The sequence below is a fragment of the Pelecanus crispus genome, chromosome 8, assembly GCF_030463565.1.
Source record: "Pelecanus crispus isolate bPelCri1 chromosome 8, bPelCri1.pri, whole genome shotgun sequence".
Taxonomy (NCBI): Eukaryota; Metazoa; Chordata; class Aves; order Pelecaniformes; family Pelecanidae; genus Pelecanus; species Pelecanus crispus.
The window spans coordinates 22,734,515-22,754,735 of record NC_134650.1 but is presented as its reverse complement, the minus strand read 5'-3'; the positions used below and the strand labels follow the sequence as shown (position 1 = coordinate 22,754,735).

The 20,221-nt window shown below is 49.6% G+C and overlaps 1 protein-coding gene across 3 annotated transcripts in view; it reads right to left on the bottom strand.

The window, feature by feature from the left end:
• Positions 1 to 1,965: 1,965 nt before the first annotated feature.
• CYSTM1 (cysteine rich transmembrane module containing 1) overlaps positions 1,966 to 20,221 on the bottom strand; it is a 30,168-nt gene continuing 11,912 nt past the window's right edge. For all 3 annotated transcript variants that reach the window (XM_075715166.1, XM_075715167.1, XM_075715165.1), the window contains exons 2-3: positions 19,280 to 19,527; positions 1,966 to 2,457 (exon numbers count right to left, since the gene is read on the bottom strand). In XM_075715166.1, the coding sequence (XP_075571281.1) occupies positions 2,351 to 2,457; positions 19,280 to 19,508 (336 nt within the window). In that variant the 5' untranslated portion in view covers positions 19,509 to 19,527 and the 3' untranslated portion in view covers positions 1,966 to 2,350. The remainder of the gene's footprint in view (positions 2,458 to 19,279; positions 19,528 to 20,221) is intronic.

The following is a 20,221-nucleotide window of genomic DNA, read 5'->3' as shown; positions in this document are numbered from 1 at the left end:
CCGGGGCTCCAAGGCCATGTCACCTGCTCCTCCAGCTTCATCTTCGCTGGTGATCACACACTTGCACTGGCTGCAGTTACTGCCCCATGGACATGGGGGCCTGTGGGCTGATCCCCTGGTCCATTCACACCCTGCACATGCATGTGCATGCTCAGTAGGGAGCCTTCACCCAGGACAGAGTTTAAGAGGCCTTTAGTAAGATTGGACAGACTGCACTTATCAGGCACTGGACAAGTGCACCAACCAGCTGGTCATTTACACCCAACTGGTCCTTTCATCCCCATACCTCACTATTTTTCCACACTTGTTCCTCCTAAAAGCACCTACACCTCTGCCTTAGGGTCCTCCACCAAGTCCTGTGCAATCCCAAACAACTTTTCCCTGCATCTGCTAATATGTGTGTGTCCTCCCACCCCAGGCAGCAACCCCTTATTCCGAAAGGAGAGCTGGAGAGCTGCTCTGGGTCACTCATGGAGATAGGTGTAGCCTGGACATGGGGCTGAGGCTCTCTGGGGACAGCCCTGGGAAAGGCCCCAGACAAGGTCTGTACCTTGATTATCCCTGGGTTGGGTTCCTGCCTGCCATTATGTCCATGCACTCCTCCAGGTTCATGGATGGGCCTGTGAGGGGCTGACAGACCCTGTGATGGGCCTGGGAGTGGCTCACTGGGGGACTGGTGGAGCCCTCTCTTCTCCAGCACCCTGAGCCTGATTCCCACTCCCCCACCCCACCCCCCGAAAACTGCATTTCTAAGACCCAAGCAGAGGTGTACGGACTGCCTGGGCTGCGTCAGAGGCAGCATGCACCCAGTCGGGGGGAAGTCCAGACAAAAAAGCACAGAGGAACCCAGTGAGCTGCCTTGTGAGGCCTGAGCAAGCCTTGTGGCATGGTGGCTGTGGCCCTGCCCTGCAGTTCACAGCTAAGCCCTGACCCTGCATTGGTTCCCTCAGGCCTGGATGCTGGACCAGGGCCCATGCAGGAGCAGGGGACCAGAGCTGCTGCATTGGCTGCAGCACAGGAAGAGCCTTATAGTCCAGATAAGAACAACCCTCATGTAGTTCAGCTTTGGGCCACCCTTCCTTCTCCTGGCACCTGCTGCCAGGTCTCAGGGAGGCTGGCTGTAGCATACACAGACTGAGAGATGGCGAGTGCAGCACCCTTTGAAGCCCTGCTGCGAAAGGGTACAAGATGATCTTCAGGTAATACAATGCAAAGCCGATGTGTGTCAGTCCACCAGGACTGGTTTTGCTCCTCAGGCAGAGAGAACAGTAGCTAACCAGGACAGCAGGGGGAACTGTCCCCCGTGGTGACCAGCAGCAGGTTTCCCCATGTTTCTGCGGATGAAAGCTTTTTATCCCTCTTCTGACCAGGCATGCCATGAAACAGCTTCAGCTGTAAATCCTCAGCACTAAATTAATCCATGGCCTCGTTCCTTCTTACCCATTAATTTACCCCCCCCCAGCCCAAGCCTACACTCAGCTGCAGGGGGATGATGGATCAGTGCTCAAAACCCCTGAGTGGGATCAGTCCTCCCCAAGAGGGGCTGGCATACACACGCACAAGCTCAGCATGTGCTTCCCCCAGCTCTCTGCCATCCCAGGAGCTGCTGGAGAGGCCCCCAGTCCCAGAAAGGGACCTGCATGTCTAGCCCTAAATAAGCAGAGGGATGAAAAGCCAGCTGAGCTGCCCTGTGCAGGACAAGGGGATTGGTGGTGTCAGACACAGGTGCTCCACCCTCCCTACCCCAGCTGGTTTCACTGCGCTCTTACGGATTCCAGACCAGGCTGCTGCAGAAAATCCCCCAGATGATGGTAACAGCAGGACCAGACACCCCCAGCCCAGGCCCCAGTGAGGGGTTAAGGCACAAACTTCTGCAGCAAAGCTGCTTGAAGCGAAGTCCATCATTGCTGCTGCAAAGTCAGCGCGTGCGGGAGGCTGAGAACAGACAGCGACGGGGCAAGCACACCCTCTACGGGACAGATTTATTGAAACAGTCGGGACCTAGCGAAGAAAATCAACTGTTGGCTTTAATTATTGCATACATCTTCATTTCTAGGACTAGGAAAATTTCAACTGATAAATATACATTTCATCAGAATGCCTTTGGCTGAAATATACCATTAGCACATTCTTCAAAATTACAAGTGTCTTAGAAATGTTAAAAAGGGATTTTTCCTTTACTAAAATAAAGGAGTGCACCCCCCACCCCAACAAGGCGCTAGGACTGACAGACAGGAACTCTTGGTCGTGCAAAGCAGAGCATTGATTACAGTAACAGAAAGAAGTCAGGACAGGAGTGGGGAGCCTGCATAGCACTCAGTGAGAGGTACCGGAGGCAGCTGCAGTGGAGTCAGGTCAGCATGTCCCAGAGGCAGCAGCAGCAGAGTGCAGTCCAGCATGCCGTCAGGCAGGCGCTCTCGCCTGTATCGTCTCTCCGCCGCTCCTCCACGACGTACACTGCAGGGACAAGAGAGCTTGGTCAGTCAAAGAGCAGCACAGCAACATTCGCAGGGGCCAACCACATCTGCCAGCCCTGGCACAGTTGCAGTGCCCCTCTGCACCCCAGCGCTCACTTTGGCAAGTGGCCCACACTTGCTGGAGACAAACTGGTGCACAGGTGAGCACTCGCAGGAGGGGAAGCGCCAAGATCCTGTGCTGGGTGCTGCAGCCTCTCAGGCCCAGTGCCCCCTCTGATCACTGCAGCACCCCTTGGATGGAAAGTGTCCCCAGGGGACAAACTTCTTTCCGCAGCTGGGCCCAGGCTGCGGGGACTGCACAACGTCACGATCTCGACACAAGCAGCCAGTGCAGGTCAGCCAGGGCCAGACTTTTGTTATGTTGCATACAATTATTGAGCAAGAAAACAGGTTCAGCCTGGAAGGAGTCTGCTCTGAGTGAGCTGCCGTCCCAGGAGTGCTGGAGCCTAAGAGTCCCTGCCTGTCCCACTGCCTCCCCACACCAGGCAGCAGTGCTGGAGGGGACCCTGCGCTCCTACAGCACTTGGGGCACTGGGGAAGGAGCACATGTGAGGAGGGTGGCAGGTCAGACATGGCTAAGGGCCAAACTCCCAGTCAGCCGGTCACTCACTGCCCCTTCTCAGCAGGGCAAGATGGGAAGAGGATGAGAAAGCTCATAGGTCATATAAAGACAGGGAGATTGCTCACTTATTACCATCATGGGCAAAACAGGTACAACTCGGGGAAAATTAAATTAATTTATCACCAATTAAAACAGATTTGGGTAGTGAGGAAGAAAGACAAACACTAAAACACTACTTTCTCTCCTATCTCCTCCACCTAGCAGCACAGGGGGACAGGGAATGGGGGCTGCAGCCTGCACCTCTCTCTCCTCTCTGCCACTCCTGCTGGGAGAGGTGAGCTGTGTGACCGTGCATGCAAACAGGGAGGTGACACCTGCAGTCTTGGGTTGTTTCCCTGCAGCTTTGGCAGAGCCCATGGCCCACCCAAAGCAATCTGTGTTCTGGGTACATTAATGTTTGGAGGGATTGTTAGGCTCCTGGTGACGGAGAAGGCAGATTGAGCTGCTGGCTCTCAGCAAACCATGCTCAGACCAGCAGGAGCAGCTGTCCTGGACCAGACCAGGCACTGCTGGGGCCTGTCACAGAGCTCCCAGCTGGCCTGAACTCCAACACAGCACAGCCTTTGGGCACTGACATAGGGTCCCTGCCAGGAGAACCTGCTCCAGCATGGGTCCTCTCCATGGGTCGCAGGTCCTTCTGGAAACATCCACCTGCTCCATGGTCCTCCACAGGCTGCAAATACCTGGAGCACCTCCTCCTCCAACCCTCTAATGTTTTTCACTCTTTTATTCCCTCCTCTCTCTCTGGCATTTACTGCCCTTTCTTAAATATGTTCTCACAGAGGCACCACCAGCTTTGCTGATGTGCTCGGCCGTGTCCTGCAGTAAGTCTGTTGTGCAGCCTTGCCACCTACAGCAGGACAAAGGTGTAAGGTCCCAGGGGGCAGGAGGTGCTCTCAAGGTGAGATTCAGCTACTGCATATGAATGGTTGTGGGGAGGTGGGTACAGACAAGTCCCGAGAAGAGCCAAGGTCAGTGGCTGAGCAGTGTCCCTCCTGCCCCTCAATGCTGGAGAAAGCTCACTCTGCATTTTGGGCACTGGGCAGAGGGTGCTTTTGCACCAGCCAGCACTTCTCAGTGGTAGGAAGAGCTTGCTCTTCCCAGGCAGCAGGCCCCACAGAAACAGCAAGGATGAGCTCTTGCTGACTGACATACCCGATTATAAAGTCACCTGGTCACCACAAGGAGAGCGAGCAAGAGGAGGCCGTGGCAGAGCTAGGATGCATCACCTTCAGAGTCTCCCTCTGTCGCAGCCTCCACAGCTGATGCCAAGGAACACTAACAGCACCTGTGTGCAGAGGGCTCCAGGATCAGCAGCAAGCTTACTTGGAAAACTAGCAGGTAGGTTCTTTGCCATTGGGTCACTTCCATGCACAATCAAAAAACCACAGTTTTAGCACAGTGAAGATGACAAGAATCTGCCTGCTGCCAGTTCTGGACAGGCCACAAGCAGAAGAGGCTGGATAGGCCCCCAGGGCAGAGTTTTCCAGGAGATGCCAGCTTCCATAGCTACAACTGCATTTGCAGTTTGTCTGCTTGTTGTCTGTTTAGACTGGCACCACTCAGTAAGCTTGTTTTAGTAAGTAGCTGTTCCCTGACACTGCTCCAGCCCTATCATGCACGTAACTCCCTCCTCCCTGAGGAAGTCAGGGCAGGGATCAGTCCTTGCTCCAGCTCTGTGTCTATCCTGCATGCTAGGGGACTTCCAGCTCTGCCTGCTCAGCACCTGAGGCACAGCCAGCTCTTACCAGGCTAGGAGGCAGCAATCCTCAGACACCTCACCTTCCAAGGGGTGGATGCCTGGATCACACCTCCAAACACTCAGGGTATCACCTCAGGGACAGAAACCATTTAAGCTCTGCCCCTTGAGGACTGCCCAGAGGCTCCCAGGAGGCTTTTGGGATTTACTTCACATTGCCAGCTGCCTGAAAGCACAGGAGGGAGCCCCAGGTTTGGATGGAGCTCTCCCAGCAGGGTCTCCTCCCTCAGGCCAGTGTGGTGCCTGCCTTTCTGCCAGCCCTTGAAGCTCATTTGGGACAGCTGAGCAGTTTACCTTTGGTTCCTCCTCACTAAGCTTGGGCTATCATGCCCAGAACTGCAGCAGTCTGAAGGCAGGCATGTGACCTTCCCTCCTTAAAGCTTTCTTGGGTCTGTTTTTTATGGTGTGCATGGGAAATGCACCCTCACACAGGAGTCTGACCCAGGCAGGCAGCTAGTGCTTTAAGTCAAGTGGCTGAACACATGGTGTTGACAAGCAGAGGCCTGGGCAAGAGACAGCTCATGTCATCAGCCTGGTCCTCCCATGGGCTTGCTCTGTGCTCAGAAAAACATTCCCCCCACCTTCACTGCTTCAGTTCTCTCAAGAGCAATGTGTGGAGGCTAATGTGCTCTGGCTTACATGACAGCAAAACCCTGCCGCCATCAGAGTGGGGCAGAGAGAGGAATAACCCAGTAACCCCTTCCAAATATCTGCCCTCAGGTACAGTCTGTATCCCAGCCTCAGGCAGCCTCCCTCTTGCCAGTGAGAGTAACACAGAGAGGAGGCATCTGCTGTGCAGGCACAGCCCAGCTCCAGAGGAGCCGCTGCATGGCGCTGGCAAAGCGCCGCTGTCTGTCCTTCCCTCCAGGGCTTTGTAGCTGCCTACGAGCATTCAGTCACAGAGCATTCAGTCACAACGCGTAGTGCCCTTGCTCCAGGAATGTCAGGGTAGAAGCACATCTCTTCTCCAAACAGGCCCAGAAGGAGGTGGTAGTGTGCTGCAGTGCTGTGACATGCTGCGCTGGAGCAGGAGAGGTGCCACATGCTCTCCTCCCCCAGGAGCTGCTGGCCCTCCTCCAGGCAGGAGCAGACCAGGACATGATGGAAACCTGGCTCCTGTGCATAGACCAGGGCCCTGTGGGCTGTTGGGCAGTGCTGCAGCAGTGGGGGAGCCTGCATGACCTCCTCCCACAGCCTATGGCTGGGGCAGGGCTGTGCCCAGGGCCAGCAGCCCTGCCACACCAGCAAGGAGCAGAGAACAAAGTCAATGACTTTTAAGCCCAGCACCCTGGCCTCCTCTTGTGGAGACGAGACAGCCTATTTCATCCCTTTAAAAGGGTGGACCACAGACCCATCCCATCCAAAGGGGGAATCTGTCCCAAGGCAGACAGGACTTTGGTCAGGCCCTTCCCTCCTACCTGCCCACAGCCCCAAACTTGCACTCAAAACCATGCATGGAAGACTTGGAAAGGCTTCATGTTCAAAAGCATGAAGACTGGTGAGTGTTTGACCTTATACAGCATTATATCAGTGGCTGTCTATTCACTGCCTGTTCTCCCTGGTGAAGTGACCCAAGTCTGCTCATTCCTGTACACCTCTGTGCAGTGCAAGCTGTCAACAAGCAGCCAGTCAGGTCCCTAGAGCAGTGGGCTATAGCAGTCACCCCCACTCAGCAGCATGAAAGAAGGGAGCTGTGCCCTGCTGTCCTTAGCAGAGCTGCCCGCAGTGTTTTGCTTTTCTTCCCCAACCAGCACTGCTGGGAGCAGGTGGACACCCTGACATTGAAATCATTTACCCTCCTCAGCTGACCAGCATTCTCCCCCACAGCAGATAGAGCTACCCTTCTGTCTGGCTTATCACACAGCGCTGCGACGAGAAGCAAGCCCTGGTGCCACACAACACCTTTGTGCAAACCCAGTCATATGACCAAGCTGTTCAGGAAGGGACAGAGGCAGGGCAGAACTGTGCAGACCAAGTTCAGCTTGCAAGGACTGAAGAAGGCACTGATGTGTTTCAGGCTGGGAAAAACCTTTGGACCTTTTTTTCCTGGTGGTCCAGAAGCTCTGAACAAGCAGCTAACTCTTTGGTGCCTTTGTTTCCTCTGAGAAGGTCCTGTTACAATGAGTGAAGGCAAAACATACCAAGTGCTCCAAGAGTCCCATATAAGACAATGACATGCAGTTGTTCAGCAGGGCAGAGTGCACGCACAACAGGCAGAGATGGTGAAGAGCTCCTCACCAGAGTGGGATACCAGCCATGCTTGCCAGCTCCTGCCATCCCTCAGAGCAAACAGCTAAGAGTGCTTTTCCCGTGGCTGCTCAGGAAGCTTCTGAACCAGCTCCCTGTGCTGGAGCCCTGAGGCAGCTCTGGTTTCTACCCAGCTGCCAGGTGCCATTCAAGCTGTCCTGCTTCAGAGCTGTGGAGAGCTGGATTGTTGTTGCCAGCCCATTTCCACACCCCAAACTGAGGGCCACAGTGCCCTGAGACATCCAGACCTGCACAGCAGAAGGGGGCTGTTCAGGGAAGCACAAGTTCCTGGTGGTTTGGAGGCAGCAGGGAGCCTCTGACTTCAGAAAACACCAGCAAGAACACATACCACAGAACTTGCTCCAGAGCAAAGTCCTTACAGCTTCAGACTGAGTGAAACCCAGGGGAACCTGACACCTTTCCTTGCCCCAGAAAAAGCTCTGCAGCATGTGACACTCCCAAACCGGGCAGACAGTGTAAAGTTACACTGCTTTGGAGGTGCCTCATGTACCCTCAGCTTCCTTGCTGGAGCAGCTGAGACAGAATGAGCTGTCAGGCTGGCAACACCTGGCCTGAGGGTGGGTACCCTCTCCTCTGAGCACTAAGGTATGGCACTTCACACTCAGCACAGGCAGACCTAGCTAGCCAGCCGCTCTGGCCAGCCTCCAGCAGGCATCTGCTGACCAGAGGAGGCCATGTCACTTGCAATGCAAACCATGGGCTGGAGGGCAGTTACTATTTTCAGCCACCCCAGTCAAGCCCATCTTCACCCTGGCTGAAGGCAGCTGTATCTACAGCTGCAACCAAGTACCATCCAGGGAAGAGCTCTAACACTTCTGTCTTTTACTGCTAGATTTAAAGCAATGTTGCTTTCTGGTAGCTCAGTGCTAAGCTACTAAGGAGCAATGCTTGAGCATGCATAAGAGCTGTCAAATGATACACTAACATTGACAAGTGCTCCATCGTAGCACACAAACCAGTAAAGGATTTTGCTGATCAGTCAGCAACTTGCAAAGAAGTCAGTGAAATCAAGTCTAACTGCGTACTTTGCTGGAGTTGAAATGGATGCTGCCCTGTGCAATTTACAGTAAGTTGTCCATGACTGCAGGCATACAAGAAGAGTTTGCCTAAAGTATTTATGATTAATCCATTAGAAGTTTTAAACTACAGCCAAGTAGAGAACATACTGACAAAGCATATTCAAAGCATGTATAAAGTGCTGTTATGAAACACCTACTGAAATATTAAACAAAATGGCTTTTCTAAATTTGGGCCTGTGCAGTGGGAGATTGGCACTTTTGCTACACAGCCGCTGAGCTGACTCGCATGGCATGCTGCCCCTCAGTACATGCAGGTCACAGCGGCAGTGGGCATCACTCTTCCCCTGCCAGCCAGCACCTTTGGTTGCCTGCACAGCACTGCTGCTGGCAGCTTGTGCTAGAAAGGTCTGCACTGAACTGGCTGATGCACAGGCACAACTGCCCACTAACAATTCAGGGCAGGACAGGGACAGGAGAAGGGACAGTGATGGAAAGCAGCCAAGTCAAGACATTTCCAGGACTCACCATAGGTTTGGGAGGTGTACCTTTCTGTTAGAAACAGTGAAGCAGCACTGGAAACAGACCATGTCCTTTCACTCTCTTCTGCTAAAAGCTGGAAGTCATTTAAACTAGCAGCACATTGTGGCACAAGTACCTTTCTGCAGAACCCTTCAGAGAAAAAGCTGTGTTTTTCCCCATGCAGGGGTTATGGTACTCTACCAAATCCATTCACCTTCCAAGTTCAAGGAAAGCCCCGAAGACAACTATTTGAAACACACATTTGAGAAGTTGCTGCTTTCTACTGCAGAGCTCCTCTCCCAGAGAGAGCAAGAGTCTCACAAGAGTAGCTCTCTGCTGCCAGCTCACAGGAGCTGGTGTCAACCACTGCTGCAGCTTGAGAGGAAATACAGTCGCCACTGAAGTTTTCAGACTTTGAGAGCATCTGGACAATACTCTAAATAACAACAACCACCTCTCCCTTACAGTTTGAATTTAAAGATCACTGTTTTGTAGCTTTATCAGTGCTTCAGAAGTTGTAGCTCTGTCACTGTCACCAGACAAATTGCCAGAGAAACTTTAAACACAGCCATACAGCATTAATGCTAAAAAGCTTTTCTTATCAACCAGTTGGGTGCGGGGCTTATACAGGAGAAGGTAAAAGCAGAACAGGTGCACTGTCAACTATTCATTTATAGCTACCAAAGTGCATAGGGTAAAAAACAGTTCAAAGGAAGACTAGATAAACTATTTGTAGCCAAGCCTCTCATTAAGCTGGAGACATCCTATACCAATCTTCTCATTTTGGACACTGTGCAACTGAACATCAGTTTCAAAGCACTAACACAAACACAGCGACAGAAGTACCCAAGGAAATCAAGAGTGCATGGTAGCACCTTTATTCACTGTTCCCAGCCTATGCATTAGTACTACTTTAAATGCAGAGGATCACCTGTAAACAGCACAGTAAGAGACAGCATAACAAAACCCTAAACACCTTACTCAAACCTCTTAAAATAATTTCATTAGGAAACCTTGCACAGCATGTTATTGATGCAAACCACCCAGCATCTTCCCACTTCCATCAACAGAAATCAGGTTTTCTACTGGAATAGCTTTGCCAACAAAGCCCCTACACAAAATGTCAATTAAGTGAACTGCTGGTTTTGTATGCTTCTTGTCAGAAGCCTGAATGCCTCCAAGCTAAACCCACCCAGTTTGCTGTGGCGAGCCTTACTGAAGACTTCATTAGCTGCTTTATGCCTCTCTTGTCCAAGGTCAGGCACTCCAAAGACCTCCTATGGCATGCCAGGGTCCTTGCCAGTATGAGCAGAAGCCCATTAGCACATTGGGACCGGTGGTCCGATAGAGAAGAGAAACAAGGGCACTTTCGCTCAGAGGCAGTAGACAGCACTCAGTTTTAGGCTCAAGTTTTGATGCTTCCATTGCTTTTTTCTAAAACAGGATGGGAGAGGGTATAAGCTGAGCAGAACTTCCCATCTTCTAGTCAGCCTTAAAGAGTGTAGATCACAATGAATCATGCTTACCCTGAAAATGGTGCACTCCCTGTAACCACGCAGTACCAGCCTGCACAATCCAGTGCAAATAACTCCCACTTTGTTTTTAAAACAAGTACTACAATACCTTGTTATTTCATGTACAGTCAGCTTTATCTTAAGCACACACATTTTGTTTCTTCTCATACCTAATTGGTATGTTAATCATTAGCTCCATGAAGGAAAGGCATGAGCAGTACTTTTCACCCGGTTTGCTATAAACTAAAATCGTGACCTTAGGCTGTAGTGTAGGTACCGGCTTACCTACACAAGGAGCTCCCCCAGAAAGCAGGCAGCAAAGGTACGCAAGAGCCCTTGAGCTCTGCAAGCCCTCCCACAAGTCTTGCTGCATGTCACTGGGGGCCCTGGCCCTTGTCTAGGTATTTCAGGTATGACATCCAGGCAGGCAGACAGACAGCAAGCAAAAGCCCAATTCAGGCAAGCCAAGGGGCAGGCTCAGCCAAGAAGTCAGCTGCCCGGGGAGAGGTGAGGTGCACGCACCCCTAGGGTCACCCCAGCCTAGCACCAGCCAGCTGCAGGGACTCTTTCCTCTTCCTAAGGTGAGAAGGCTAGCAGCATGAGAAACACAGTAAGTCCTGAAGTTTACTTCTTCTTTAGCTCCAGCTACGTCCTAGCACACAGACCCATTCTGCATGCAAACAAGTTACTTACACTGCTAGCTGCTGTAAGATAATAGGCTAGGCCTAGAGCACACAAGAAGCAGCAGCAACAAGCAGTTCACCAACCACTGCTACTGCAGACCAGAAACTCTTCCTGTTGTTCTGGATGGCTGTTTGCCATAGTAACAACTGTTCAGAGCAGAAGTATTAATTAATACCACCTTCTTCTCATCTGGGAGGAAGCACGCAGCAGAGAAGGGACCAATAAGCCTTTTCCCACTGTGAATAAAGCGGTTTTTATCACAAGCCACTTCTGCACCAAGAGCTTTGTTTTTGCTTGTCCAGCCAGCAAGCAAGAAGTCTTGCTTAAAACTGCACAACACCATTTTAATAATAATTTCTTAGCAATCTGCTGCAGGCAGCACTTAACTGTGTAAGTCAAGTCAGTCTGCGCACCTGGTTCTACCTTCAAAACATTCTTACCCGAGTCATTTGAAAGTCTTTCTGTTCAGGATGGAGGAAAAGTCAGAACAAAGGTGTTAGTGGCAGCCAAGGGATGCAGAGGTGACACTGACTAGACATCAAGTGTTTCTGAGCCACTCTTTGGGATGCGCACGCTAGGTCTGCAGACCCAGCACTGCAGGAGGAAGGAACACCCAGCCCCGACCTCCCAGCCAGCCATGTGTCCTGGAGTAATCCCACACAGGCAGCAAGTGCAGAAGAAGAGATTGCATGACTGAGGCACAGGGACTCTAGGACTTAAACTTTCATACTAGCTACCAGCAAGGCTCCTCTCTGCCCCAGGCCTCCTCCCTTGCCCACAAGACCTCCAGGGCAGAGCCTGGGCACAGATGAGATCTAACTCCCTTGGCTAGAAAGGCATTTAATTATTCTTTCTCCTCTCTAGGGATATTTGCTCATGCTTAACAGCTTCACCCCTGTCATGTCACACTCCCCAGCCCCCCAACCCCTTCCTGCCCAGAGGCTTTCACTGCATGCACAGTCTCTACTGACACCATATTCAGATTTCAGGAAACACCTTAGCACACTCCTGAAACAGATACCAGTCAGAGCCAGATGGCAATACAATAGCCTACTTCCAAGCAAAAAATCTTCCGAAGTTGCAAAACGCTCAGAGCAAGTTTCATAATCCCCAGCTCCAAACACAACAGCTCTACTGCCAGAGCCACCCAACCAAAAAAATAAAGTATCAAGGAAGCAAACTGCCAGTAAGTACGGAGAGTTTCACCTGCAAATCCCCTCTGCCACCAGACGGCTGCTGCTGACCCAGCCCAGATTTTTTTTTTGCCTGGACTCAAGCAGAAGTGACTGGTCTACAACTACCCACACTGGTATCAGACCTGCACTCTTCTGTGGCTGCATGACTATATCCAGCAGGTTAGGAAAATTCCTGCATTTCAGTTCCTGCAAGTCTGAGAAGCTCTTACGGTCACACTAGAGAGCTGTTTCAGCTTTCAGAGAGCTGAACAGGCAACACGTTTCAGGGAAATTACCATGCAGGCGTGCCAAGTGAGTGCTTCCCAGAGCCAACGCTTCACTGGCTGCATTTCACACAAGGGTGAAGTTGTTCCCCTCTCACACACTGCATATGCTCAAAGCATGGGTTGTGTCTAATCATAAACCATGAAGAAGATTTTCTTGCAACTAAGCTCAGGGCTGGGAAAGAGGTAAGTTTCCTCATCTGAGCACACAGGGATGGGATTCAGAGATCTTCGAGATAATGGAAGCAATACTAATCAGCATTTATGGAGTATAGATGTGCCCAGGAAGGATTTAACATCTCTAAAAAGCAGCGCTACAGGCACTCCTTATAGGAGAAAAAAGCATACCTTATGCAGCAAGTAGTCAAGTCTCTGCAGGATGTCAGCAGGCATCAGCCAGCTCTCCAAAGCACTATAAACCCCATTGCATAGGTTTGAAAGTGCACAGGAGACATGTCATAGAAGAAACCAGCTTCCCCCCAGCTCAAAAGTACAGTAATTCAGGGCTTCAGACCCTTCAGTTTTCTTCTAGACTGCAACAGATGCAGAGACATTTCCCAAAACTACAGAATTTGAGAACTTCCGGTAACATTTTTTTAATCAGTGAAGTTAAAGCAAGGAGGCATTTTCCACCAAGTCAACTGCAGAGCTAAGAACAGCACATTCCTCTGCTTGAGTCAGTATTTTCATTGAAAATCAGCATCAGTCCTAGATTTAAACAAGACTGGGCTTTGAGAGATTTACACAGCACAAACTCAGTCTTACAAGGGTCTTGCAAGAGTGTTCTAGGTGACAGACAGGAGGGACAAAGTCCAGTTTTAAAGCAAAGGGAACATGCCACAGTGAGTAGTCACTCAGGGTAGCAAGACTGTACTTGAGCAGTAACCCCAGGGCTTGAGTACCACAATCTGTGCAGCACTTGCAGTGCTGGAAAAAGGCTTTACACAATTTGCTTCTCACCCAGGCTAGGTGCCCAGCTGATGAGGACTGTCCAGAACAGCAGCCTCTTTTAATTCAGTCCACTACAGACCCAGTCTTAGCCTCGTTTAGCCAGTTTGTCTGAAGCATCTTTTCAGATACAGGACCTGAATTTGGAAATCCTTTTCTTTGCATCAGGCTTTTCTCAGATGATCCCCTCCTTGGGGGTGAAAAGCAGCGTAGGTGAGGTCAGACATCAGCCCCAGTACAGCACTGTTTGCCAGCAAACAGCCCCCACTGTTTGTGCAGTCAGCTCATGTGAGCCAGGGACACAGGGAGGTATGATACAGCAATCTTAGGGCAGAAAGAACACCAGGTGTTAATGCACACTACAGTATGAGAAGCAGATAAGAGGACAACTACCAAGTGAGATACTTTTTTTTTTTTTTTTTTGGCAGGACACCTGCTGTCTGGAGTTGCAGGTCCTGAAGGGACAGTAACAGTTAAACTACATGCTCTGACAGACTGTTTGAAAAGGGTTAATATACAGAGAGAAAGCCTGCTGGAATTACTACATGCTGCCCTTCAAATAAACTTCTGCTGGGGAAGGCTCAGCTCGACATGTTTTGAGAAGCAAGGGGGTAACCACTGAAAGGCACCAGAGAGCCTAACCAGAGCAATCAGGATCCCCTCCTTTCCACACTGAGACCCATAACAAGGAAAAATCCACCCCTCTAGGAGAAGGCAGTGACTATATCTAGGTGACCTGTTTATTCTTGCACCTGGCCAAACATTAGGAGACAGGCAGCATCACTGTGACTATTACTCTTATCACAGCTGGCTTTGCTACAAGTAATCAACTTCCAGAAATAAGATCTCCACCCTGTGCCTACAATAGGTCAAATGCAATACTGAACTTTGTTTGCCTTCAGTTGGAAGGAAGGCTGCTGACAGAGCCTGGTTCCCTTTGGCACAGCATGGAATAGCCTCATCTATTATGTTGTTATGTATCAGTGCGGGGGGAAAGGGGGTAGAAATTAAGCTGGGTGAATTGCTAACATCAGCTAGTGCTTTCAAAATTAGTATGTCACTTCATACTTTGGCTCATTCCATTTCTTTTTAAAGCACGCCATTACCAACAGCATTACATTTCACTTCTAATTTACATAAACAAGAAAGTACCTGCTGACCAGTCAGTAGATACTGTTGTTTCCTTACACCAGTTGATACCAAATTATTTTGTAATGAAAATACTGGTGGGGAAATGAGATATTGTCTGGAATGAGGTATTTTCTTCCTCCTAAGCAAGCCGCTGCTGCTCAAGAAGGCCTGGCTTCTTACGCTGTGTTCCATGCAGAGACCACACTCCTACTGCTGCATGTTTCCCAGCTTTGTTCTGGTGCAGGCGAGTTCCCTCTAGCTACCCAAAGCATTGTGTGACACCTTGTTGTGGTTCGGCCCCAGCCAGCAGCTAACCACCACACAGCTGCTCGCTCACTCTTAGAGAAAATTAACTCTATCCCAGCCGAAACCAGGACACACCGAATGGCAGATCTACAGTATTCCAGGAACTCACGCCTGGACAGACTTCATGTGGGCAGATACGAAGACAGCCCTCAGTTTTTACAGCAGGAAAGATGCAGACAGAAATTATCACATGTCAGTTCACAGAGCTAGGAAGCTGAGTCAAGATACCCTTAAGGATAACATCCCTCAGGCTCAGCATAAAAATTATCAGCTCTAAAGGTAAAGGTCAAGTTGTTTACTTCTAATGAACAGCCAAGTCAGTTATTAGCCCCTGCAAGATGCAGGAAGTATTGTTTCTTTGGCGACTTTGCTATCAGTAGCCTGTGCAAGCCTAAAAACCAGCTATCAAAAAAGCAAACAAAAAAACCAAAACCATGGCCATGAGGTCTTCTGTGCCACCTCAGCAAGTCACCTAGCCTCTCTGGTTCACTGCTTCTCCACCTGGAGAAGAAACATACGCTTCAAGGCCTTTCACGCCCAACAGTGTTGAGGTAGCTAGGGTGACTCTGAGGGGGTGCAAGCTTGCACATGCTGGACTCCATCCACTCTGGGAGAAGGGACAAAGGAACACCCCTGTCATGATCAGCTGCAGTATCCCTCTTCTACAGTGGTGTAATATATGGGAGTCATATGGCCAACACCACTAAGTCTTAATATGTAAACCGCAAGCTGATTTCTGCAACTCAGACCATTGTCATGGCTAACTAATGCTACACAGACAGTCTAGAGTAGAAGATACTTGCTCTCCTTGTTCAGCACTGTTCTGGACTGCACCTTCCTCCAACAAGCCTTTATATATGTCCCCCTAATTCAATGCCATATTGAAAAGATGACAACATCCTCCCTCTCTCACCTATTTCTAGCACAGTCATTGCTCGCTTAACATTAGTAACTTTCTCTTTCAAGCCTAGATGTTACCTACCCTTGCCAAGCATGACCCCGACAACAGGGACTGAAATCTCCAGAGGATGCGGAAGAACGAGTACTGCAGCTGAGAAGAAGCGTGGCTGCAGCACGTACACCACACACAGGCAGCGTAACTCATGCCAGTGCTGCTCAGCCTGAAGAATCCATCAACAGCAGCCTTTGAACAAGGCTCAGTGGTTCACCAGCTCTTCTGCAGCGTGAGTGACAAAAACAGTACTAAGTTTAAGCTGTTTCCTTGTTACATGTCAGATGCAGCTTTCTTTTTAATACAGAGAGCAAGCCGTATGAGGTTTTTTCTTCTCCAAGGGCCAACTGGACAGGCTATGTCCATTGCTACTCCAGACAGGCCACAAATTATTAGATTAAAAAACTGTCACCATGAAATGCTACTTTACCATCAGATTTTGAGCACTCAACAGTAATTGTTTCCATCTGTGTGATCCACTCAAGACCAAACTATGATGCACAATTACTTCCACACACTGCTCCCAGCACTGGGAGCTCCTGCTCGCATACCGCTTTTCATGGCTATAGCAGCAAAGCAACACTTGCACTAACCAAAGATGTTCTACATGGGAGAGCAGGGATTCCCCCCCGCCCCCACCAAGTACCAAGAAATGCCTGTTAGCCACCCCAAAACTATGTGCATTTCCCAGGGAAAACCCTGATTACACTTTGAGTCCATGGGAAGTGGTGGGAAGTATCACCGTGCTGCTGCCGCCTCCTTCTCAAAGGCAGACCCTTGAGGTTTCACTCTTTTACAGAGGAAGTTGAACTCATGACTTGCACTCATTCAGGTTCTTACTCACACCAATTGGTCACTGTTTCTATTTGGGTCCTCTGGCCAGACCCACACCAGAATATTCCTGACATCTTACACCAGCTATAAATCCACTGTTTTTGTTTTTTTATATACACTGGTCCAGTAGTCCACTATTTTAGCCAAGAATACTTGGGGGGGGGGGGGGGGGGGGAACTCTTGAAAATGTCCCCTCCACTGTTCAGCTTGTCCACCCATCTATGTCAACTCTCCTTTGGATTCACCGTAGTGAAAAACTCTTGCTGGGAACTTCTCAAGTTCCAGCTTCCCAAAAAAATGAGGGCTTTGAAAAGACTTCTGTCGCAGTGCGCTGCTGAGTCAGAGTAACATGAAGCAGAGGGGCACAGCAGACAGTTATCTCAAAATGCAGCAAATGCATATAGACCTCAGTCCTGAACAGGCCCCAAATGCAAGCGCATGTTGTCCCAAGCCATGGCAACAACCGTACGTGGAGAACAACCTTAATGTGCAATGGCCAAAGACAGCTTTGCATAGTGGCAAAGCCCTTGGGGGAATTGTCTAAGTCCTGACAATTTTCCAAGTGATGTCAGCTTCAATACCCACTTTATCAGCTGGTCTTTACAGCAGTAGTACCCAAAGTGCTAGTGCCTTGCATAGCTGTAAAGCACTGACTTAGGTTTTGATTTGAGGCACATGTTAGTCTCATTTCTTTCTACCCCAGGTTAGTCTGTCCATGACCATGCCAGACACACCCAGCACATAGAAACCCTGAGTCTCCTTTCCTTCCCGAGAGCAGCTCCCACCTAAAGTGTAGTGCCTGGACAGCACATAGTGCCTGGACAGCACACTCCCTCCCGCCAAACAGCCGCTTTGGTAGCTCTGGCCACATCCTCTGCCACCCCAAGGTAGCCAGAACAACTATAGGTACTTAAGACTCTTCTGAACAGCTCAGGTCTGTTTGCGATATTCACTGCAACAAAGGAAGAGAGGCAATGATGGTTTCTGGCTTCCCAGCCTGGATGAGTATCTTATCACTGAAGAAGCCTGAAAGAAGGCACCAGAGTTGGCATGACAGCATGAGTCCCCATGCTGATGGTGAGGGGGTGAGTACACCCCCATGATGTACGAGCAGAGATTTTTACAACCAAAGCCTGTGAAACACCGACGAGAATAAACTTGGTCTCTAGGCAAGTGTCCTTACCAGCAAGACACAGTTACCAGAAAAACCCAAACTAAATACTCCTTTTTCCAATGGGGAAAAGGCAGGGACCACACCCAGCCTTGCCAAAATCCCAGAGTTTTTGAGGCTGGAAGGGACCTCTGAAGCAGGGTCAGCTAGAGCAGGCTGCCCAGGACCATTGTCCAGTCAGGTTTGGAGTACCTCCACAGATGGAGACTCTGCAACCTGGTTCTCTGGGCAACCTGTGCCAGTGTTTGATCACTCTCACAGTAGAAAAGTATCTTCCTCTTATTGTGTTCAGAAGGAACCTCCTGTGTTTCAGTTTGTGCTCATTACCTCCGGTCCTGTCACTGGACACTACTGAGAAGAGTCCAGCTCCCTCTTCCCCATTCCCTCCCATCAGGTATTTATACACATGGATAGGCCCCCCTGAGCCTTCTCTTCTCCAGGCTGAACAGTCCCACCTCTCTCAGCTTCTACTCATATAAAGATGCTCTCATCCCTTAGACTAGAACAGAACCATTAAGGTTGGAAAGGACCTCTAAGATCATCTAGTCCAACTGTCAACCCAATACCACCATGCCTACTAAACCATGTCCCAAAGTGCCACGTCTACACGTTTTTTGAATGCCTCCAGGGATGATGACTCCACCACCTCTCTAGGCAGCCTGTTCCAATGCTTGTCCACTCTTTCAGTAAAGAAATTTCTCCTAATATCCAATCTAAACCTCCCCTGATGCAACTTGAGGCCATTTCCTCTCGTCCTATCACTAACTACTTGGGAGAAGAGACCAACACCCACCTCACTACAACCTCCTTTCAGGTAGTTGTAGAGAGTGATAAGGTCTCCCCTCAGCCTCCTCTTCTCCAGACTGAACAATCCCAGTTCCCTCAGCTGCTCCTCATAAGACTTGTGCTCCAGACCCTTAATCATCTTCTCAGCCCTCCTCTGACAATTTGAGCCTGCACCAAGCACTGCAGCGAGCCCCACAAGAGCAATGGGTGACAGAGTAAGCCAGCATACCATATTGAGGCGACACGACACACAGATGGACCAGCTAGCTGCCAAGATAAGTTACACTGTCCTCCTTCCCTTTCCCAGAAATCTGTGTTTTTCCACAGAAAAAAAGCTTCAGAAAAAAACAAAAGCCCAGGAATGATTCCAGTGGCACCAGTAGATTACTTGTGCGTCAGTTTTCTTGAGCCCATCAAAATCTGCCCACTAATTCGGTAGCAACTGTACATTTGAATATTACAAGCTTTAACTGTGCAGCCTTCAGTTAAAACTTATCAACCAAAAGACAGGCAGAATGAGAGTTGTGGCAAATCTAAAGACAGCAAAAAGCATGTATAACAACCTCAGCATAAGGATTCCCTTGAGGGATCAGCATTAAGGATGTTCAACAGTATCTTCCAACAGCCAGAGAACTGTTAGAGACACAACAGCAAAATAAAGCAGGAAAACAGGCTATAAACAGAATCACTACTTCAAACAAGTCTCCACCTCTCCCAGCCCCATTAGGGCCAGATGCTGGTAACCATATTACTTCAAGGTCAACATGTACTCATGCATTTGCAAGCCAGAAAGGGTCACGATTACATTGTACCATGGCTGCTAGGCATACCTGTGTTTTTAGGCCCATCTGCATACACTGGTCCTGGAGGTGGAGGTGCATTTTGCCATCCATACTGGGGATAACCTTGATAACCTGGCTGGCCTGGCTGGTACGGCCCAGTAGGTCCGGGAGGATAGCCTGGGTACGGGCCAGGAGGACCACCTGGTTGCTGTGCATAGGGTGGGTAAGGGGCGGTCGGGCCCGGGCCAGGGTAAGGTGGAGGATTTTCGTAGTTCATGTGGGATGCAGAATCTGTCCTGCAGAAGAAAGAAAACAAACAGAAGAACTGGTTTGCTTTTGTCTGCTTCATCCATGACCACACAGTTCTCATTTCAGACTGCTCTCCAGAGGGCCCTACATTAAGTGTGAGAAACAGACCTCAAAATACCTGGTCAAGTAGTGAGTTTATTTTTAACCCTATCATAGGGGCAGAGACTGAGTTGACATGATTTCTTCTAAGTGACATGAGTTTAGCTTAGCAGCAGAGTGACTTGCTGCTTTCCAGTCACGCATCAGCTAATCACCCTAAGACATTTAACAGTCTTGCAACCGCAAAGCAAAATCCTCTGCTTCCACTCATGATTAAATTGCTTTTAAGAGAGATTTAGAAGTGATTACTTCATGTTTCTGTCAATATTATAAAAGAAAAACATGCAGAAACGCAGGCTGTTCCAGACACGTTTGATAGCTTTGACAGGAGAAAGAGTGAACACAAATGTCCATTACACTTCTGCTAATTGTTACAAGCATCTAGACTAGCATTTTGGAGCAGGACTGTATATGAATAATTTCCTGATGACACTGTAACCCAACACATCGCGTATTCTTCCAGTAATATGCAACTGAATCATTAAGCAGCCACAAGCACTCAGGACCTTGGGCTGAGTCTCATTCAAAAAGCAACATCAAAAACACCTCAGAGTTGATGTTCATAAAACCTATCTAACATAT